Genomic DNA, 6,464 nt, shown 5'->3' with positions numbered 1-6,464 from the left:
TTTTTTTGTTCCGTTTGGTTCCTGAGAAAATATAGGAAAAGAAAATGATAGATTTTGGGAGTAATAACTAGTTGTGGTTGGAACTTATGCAAAAAGTGATTTTGGGTGCCAGAGAGTGATTCTAGTTATAGTGTCAAATTGTCACCGTTGCAAAAAGTGATTTTCCTCCAATAAATGGTTCAAAAAAATCACTTTTACTCATTTTAAATTTCAGTTGGTAGGCCTATAGGCCTGTTTTTGGAGTCTTAGCACAATCAGTCTTTTTTGTAACATGTCATTTGGTTCTTTTGTTTCTGTCATATCGCTGAATCATCGCAGCCAGAGTCTCTCGTCCTTAAGTATTGCCACCTCTTAGTTTCGTCTCTGGTTAGTCTCTGTTAAATTCTGGTATGATCACTTTAGACAGTTCCACACCTGAATGACATTTGTGGGAGGAGTTGCATCAATTCATCAGCAATTTTTCATTAGACTCAAACACATGGCCTAAAGAATTTCATTTTGTAGAACTTTTCGAATTAAACAGTTTATAATTATGACTGCCTTTTTCCAGTTCTAATTGATGCTTTGATGCGTAAATATTTTCATGGGATTTTGTGTTAGATATATTTTTATTAACTATTTTCTTTGGATGCTTCCCACTGTTTAAGTATCACATATACTGGTTTTCAATCACTTGTTTTTCACAGGAACTATTGAGAAATTTGGTTAAAAAATGGGACTATCGATCTGCTACTAGACCCTATACTCACTATGACTAGTTTCAAATGTTGCTGCCTACTTAATAGCATTATGAACTAGTATAATATGTGTTCATTTTTCATGCCTATTCTTTTTTATAGCATTTGTATATCGCCCTATTATTGATTTTTTTTTTTTTGGGTGGTTTGATCGATTGTAGTGCTAAAATTGGATTTTGTTTATCTTTGTATTGGCCGAAATTGGAGCAAATTTTGGGTGTTTGGGTTCTTTTGTTTTAGATTTCAATAATTTGTTCTTGATGTTGAGTAGTTGCTAAAATTTCTGAAGGATGTCGGTTTGGCTGTTTTTTTGGGTTCTGGCCGAATAAGAATAGATTCGGATTGTCTTATTTTGGGATTTCTATGATAATTTTTCAGTTGCTTGGCCGAGTCAGGGGCTGCGATTGATGAATTGTGAATTGGGTAATTTCCTTTTGGACGACTGAGCTAAATTTTCAGAGAGCTGTGGGTTCTTCAATTGTAAACCAATATTCATGTGAGTGGGTTTATTGTTTTCAAGTTATATTACACCCTTTATGGTAAGATGCTTACGGTAGTTTCACTGTGTGTGATTCTTCGAGTCAAACCAACAACTATTTGGTAGTATCTGAATTTTGTTTGTTTTGTTTTGGGTATTTATCTATTTCCTCTGCGTTTCATATATTTCGATGTACATTATGCTCAAGGTTGTATCTTTTGGTTCTATAAAATCCCACATGAGTTCTCAACTAAGTACAAGTACTTAATCTGTGACATATTTATGAGATTTGATTTATTTCAGACTATGTTTTTGGAGTGTTATTTATAACTGCAAGTGTCTTAAATGCACTGTTTTTTTTTTATTTAAAAAAAAAGAAAAAAAAAAGAAAAAAAAAAAGAAAATAGTAATTCTGTACTCTAGTTTGAGATGTTAAAACTTATAAGGTTTTTAATTGGCAAGAGTTTTGTCTAAGGTCATTAACATTAAAGCTGACCTTTAGTCTTTGCCACATCTCTGTTTTATTAAATCCAAGCACCTTTGCTCATCATTTTGGTCTTCCTCTTGTCATTTTCTCCCTTCAAGTTTAATCAAGCACTATTTCAGATGGTACCCTCACCTTTGAGCGTATATCCTCATCCTAATATATTTATATAGTAACATTATATGGGTTTAGTGCTCTATAATGTTACTAACATTATACATGTTATATATATACGAAATATAACTTATATATTTTGGTTTATATATATTAGTTTTATATACTCATTAACCATTTTGTGTATTATAATGTAGTCACGCTAAATATGGACAAGAGTTGGATGACAAAGTGGAGAGGCTCAAGGGAGTATATGGAAGGGGCCGAAGCGTTTGTGAAGTATGCAGTTACGAACTCTAGAAATAAAAATTCAATTGTGTGCCCATGCAAGAAGTGTGGCTTGAACAGGAGTTTGCGACCAGAAGAAGTATATGACCACTTGACCGGTGGAAGGGGAATTTTGCCTAATTACACTGAATGGATTTGGCATGGAGAGAAGATTAGGGCTCCTGTACCTAATAGAGTACCTATAGTTGAATCTCTCAACCCGGCTCCGACTACAGATAATGTACCAATACCTGATGAGATGGCACAGGACCCTCGCCCACCTTCTCCAAGTGCATTAATTGAGGAGCCCTTAGTCGACGACGTACATACATCGTCGGATACGGCCAGTACTGGGTTTGTAGAGTTTCTTCGTGATCTTGATACTCCAATATTGCCACATAAGGATAACAGGGCACAAGGTTCCAATATTGGCGTATTATTGGATAGTCGACAAGTCCGTACGATAGGTATATATGTATATTACACTTGATATATATGTAATCTAGGTTCCAAAGTTTTTACGTGATCATGTTGCAAGAATGTTTATATTCCATTCAACATATATATACACATGTAATATTGTCTCTTATATTTTGAATCTGTTTAATTTAAATACAGATACGGATGGCAATTTTCACATAAGAGATGTTGGCTCTCCAAACGCCTTTTGGACAATACCCGCGGAAGAGAAGGTGGTAGTTGATTTTAATGCGACGTGGCAGCCAGTTGGCACGAGTGGGATGAAATTTCGCCGGCTAGGAGCGAGATATGTCCGGACTGGAAAGTTTGTAGAGCTAAGCGCCCCAAACTGGAGGAAAGTAGATCCTCAACTTAAGGAGGACCTGTGGGCCGCCCTGATGGTATATAAAACAAGTTACAAATTTATTGCGTTGAACATATATTACGACATGTACATAGTATATAATTGTTTTTTTATTAATTTGTAGAAAAAATTTTACATCATGCCCGATGCACCTATGACTGCAATCAAACGGATCACAATGATTGACCTCGGACATAAGCGAAAAAATTACAAGTATAGGGTGAAGAAGGGTCTTAATATACAAGACAATGATACCCGCGAGTCAATTATTGATGCGACACCCAACATCACGGATTTCGATGTTGAGGACGTCGAGATAACCATCGACACATGGTTGACTCCAGAAGATAAGGTAATTATATCAACAAATGTCACTAACTATTAATATCATATGTCTTTAAACTTTCAACAATGCATGATATCGTATTTGTTTATAACAAAAATTGTGTAGGCAAGGGCTGAAAAGAATAAACAATGCTCCAAAAGCAATAAGATAATTCACACATCTGGCTCGAAGAGCTACGCCAGAGTCGCGAAAGAGCTGGTATGTTGCTTTCAGTCAACAGAGAAATAATACTCCTTTTCACTAGTTATAAAAATTCAATGTCTTAAATATAGTGATCCGGTTTAGTGATTTTTTTCTTTGTTTGCATTACCATCTTCTGCAAAGTTGATGAGTAATAAATAATTTTAATTGCTTACTAATCATGTACAAGCTCTTTTATTTGATGTCATTTACCCTCCAGTATTTTGATAATCGATTTACTTTCTATAATGCTTATGTTAAGATTCCTGCTTGACATTGTTTTTTCACCTTAACTTGCACCTCATAAAGATGAACAGCATGCAGAATTACTTGGGTCTGACAACACCAATATAAGAAATTAAATGTCTTTTTGACAGGATTTTTACTTTGATAGATAAATTCATTATAAAGCGCCTATAGGAATCAACCCACAAACACAATCAGTGTCCTTTGGTTATTGTGATTAAAATTCTGTACATAATAAAATAGAAGGAAGGTAGATTAACAGCGAAACTGATTTAATGTTATTTTATGTTGTGTGTAAGCACTTTGGGAGACGTTAATGTTGGAGGCATCTGTTAGCTTAAAATCTGAATGATCACTGTTGCAGTTGCCAGTAATTTTTTGCCACACTATGGTTGTGGTTGACTAAAAGGTGAAGCGAAAATGCTAATTAGTTAAAGTGTGACAGCATTATTTCATATAGGTATATGCGCAGTTAGACTAACCACAATAAAGTTTGCAAGTTGCAACAAGTGGATATGTTCTTGGCATTTGGATATGTCCGTTTTAACTTTGCTTGACCTTTTTTATCCTTTTGCTTGCTCTTGAATTTATGTTGGCGTAGCATGAACTATCCTTTCGTTTGTTTTGAGTATGACTTGCATAGATTAGTATCATGGTCATTATTGGTGAGAGCTAGTCAAGTGTCTGTAATTCATCTTCTTGATAGTGAATTTTGGTTGGCATGATGTTGCTATGAAGTTGGCCGAACCACCTATATTTGTCATGTTGAGCTCTCATGTGTTGTTTAGCCACATGTTAGTTTGTTGTTTGATGTGGCACCTCCAAATAGGCAAATAGGTAGCCTCCTAAAACATATATCACAGAACTCTTTGTATGTATTACATAACATGATTCTTACATATTTGTTTTCTTTGGTTTATGGGGAATTTGAATCTTGGAAATTATGTAGGAAAACCTCCATACACACTTGTTCTGGGCCAAGAAGTTTGCTTGATTGGTTATGTAGAAAAACCTTTAATAGTATCTTTTCCTTTTGATTTTGTATATAATTTCAAAATATAAAAGGTGGCTTTTTCTATGCTTGAAAACCTTTGCACAACTTTCTTCTGCTTAAAAGTGCACTTTGTTGCATAAATTTTAAGGTTTCATTAAATGAACAATTTTTTGAATTTTTCTTTATAGATTATAGTGCTTATTTGACAGTGTAGCATAATGTGTCGCTTCCCTATTATTGATGAATAAAATCTGCAAGGAGCTTAGGAAAAACAAAATCTGCAAGGAAAATATCCAACTGTGTCCGAAATGATAGTTGAGAATATAGTTGTGGTGACAAAGTATCTTGTAAACTTAACTTTATTTTAAGGAGCACTTGTGTTCCATGTGGGCCTGGAAAAACCGACTTTGCTAGTAAGGGGAGAAAAAAGTAAAAGAGAATTCTACCTTCTCTTCTCCTTCTTTCTAGCAGAAATAGTCAGGATTAAAAGGTCAATGTTATTATTTCCTAGAGGTTTATTTATACAATCATGACTTGCATAGATTAGTATCATGGCCATTATTGGTTCAGGTTAGCACAAAGTTACAAAGGAAGAGGGCTTCCTTGATTTAATATGGTTGAGAATTACTTTAACAATATAGAGACACCAACATAAAGTATTCTGGAATTCTTTTGTTCTGAGTTAATATGTGTTCTAATCCATCAGCGTATGTGATAATTGTAGAACTCATTGAAGATATATATATTTATTCAGTTTTTAACATTCATGACTAACTTTGGTTAATTTATATTGTTTGTTTTTGTAGGAAATATTAAAGCGAACACCACCCACCCGAGCTGAAGTTTTTGTGGCAACTCACACAAAAAAAGATGGGACGCCCAGCACTCAAGCAGCTTCGGAGACGATTGTACGTGTTTAACTTAGTGATTTACCTTGTGTGTTGTTGAATTTATCGAAATAGTATAAGTATTTAGCGAGGCAAATAAGTGTTTAATAATTAACACATTTAATATATGTCAGGACAAGCTTAAGAAGCTGATGGCTGAGGACACTGCAAGAACAAACCATGTATCTCCGCAGGGTTCAATATTGTGGGCCGAAGATGATGCGCTTGCAAGGGCAATGGAAAAAGCGGAATACTCAGGCCGTGTCCGTGGAACGGGGCTTGGGCCACTACCAATTAGACCCACTTCTCGTTCATCTACATCATCAGCGTCACGCTTGTCTCAAGAAGCTGCATTCAATAATCAAATGAATGAAATGATGACAAAATGGGAGCAAGAGAGGAAAAGAACGGATGAACGACGGGAGGAAAAGAGGAGAAGAACGGATGAACGACGGGAGGAAGAGGGGAGAAGAATGGATGAACGGATTGCAGCACAGAGTCAAATGATAGCGAATATGCAGAAGATGATCAAAAATCTTGCTGCCGCCAATGCAACACTAGTGGGCAACTCTTCAGCTACACAAGACACTGAGTCACCTAATGTCGTGAGAGTGAGCTCTTCAGTAACTAGTCGACCAGGTTAGCTCCCAACATAATTAACTAATTAACAAAGTATAATTTTTTGAGTATATACGGTTGAAAATGTTACGTGTATCGTTACTAGTTTCTTATATATATATATATATAGTTGCGTAACACATTTCATCCGAATCACTAATGGAGGTGTCGTGCTCTCGACCCAGGATGATGATTCGCATGAGCTACTGTCGTGACATACAATATCTTAAGTCGTTAGAATATTGAAGTTTGTAAATGATGTAAACATTGTTTATATGATTTAATTGGTT

General features: G+C 35.3%; 1 protein-coding gene across 1 annotated transcript; it reads left to right on the top strand.

Annotated features, from left to right (window-relative positions):
- Window positions 1–1,114: 1,114 nt before the first annotated feature.
- On the top strand, window positions 1,115–6,224 carry LOC133880883 (uncharacterized). The gene is made up of 7 exons (XM_062319841.1): window positions 1,115–1,233; window positions 2,011–2,547; window positions 2,699–2,940; window positions 3,028–3,255; window positions 3,355–3,447; window positions 5,476–5,577; window positions 5,691–6,224. Exons 2-7 carry the CDS (start codon window positions 2,022–2,024, stop codon window positions 6,198–6,200), a joined length of 1,701 nt encoding a protein of 566 aa, XP_062175825.1. The 5' UTR covers window positions 1,115–1,233; window positions 2,011–2,021; the 3' UTR covers window positions 6,201–6,224.
- The last annotated feature ends 240 nt before the right edge of the window (window positions 6,225–6,464 follow it).

Source organism: Alnus glutinosa, chromosome 11 (assembly GCF_958979055.1).
Source record: "Alnus glutinosa chromosome 11, dhAlnGlut1.1, whole genome shotgun sequence".
NCBI lineage: Eukaryota > Viridiplantae > Streptophyta > Magnoliopsida > Fagales > Betulaceae > Alnus > Alnus glutinosa.
Note: the sequence above shows the minus strand (reverse complement) of the source record. Positions and strands in the feature narration are given on the sequence as shown.

Excerpts from the sequence above, each read along its gene's own strand:
- LOC133880883 (XM_062319841.1), top strand. The coding sequence starts at position 2,022 with ATGGACAAGAGTTGGATGACAAAGTGGAGAGGCTCAAGGGAGTATATG. Across the intron at positions 3,256-3,354 it reads GGTTGACTCCAGAAGATAAG|GCAAGGGCTGAAAAGAATAA; the intron begins GTAATTATATCA and ends AAAATTGTGTAG. Across the intron at positions 3,448-5,475 it reads CCAGAGTCGCGAAAGAGCTG|GAAATATTAAAGCGAACACC; the intron begins GTATGTTGCTTT and ends TTGTTTTTGTAG.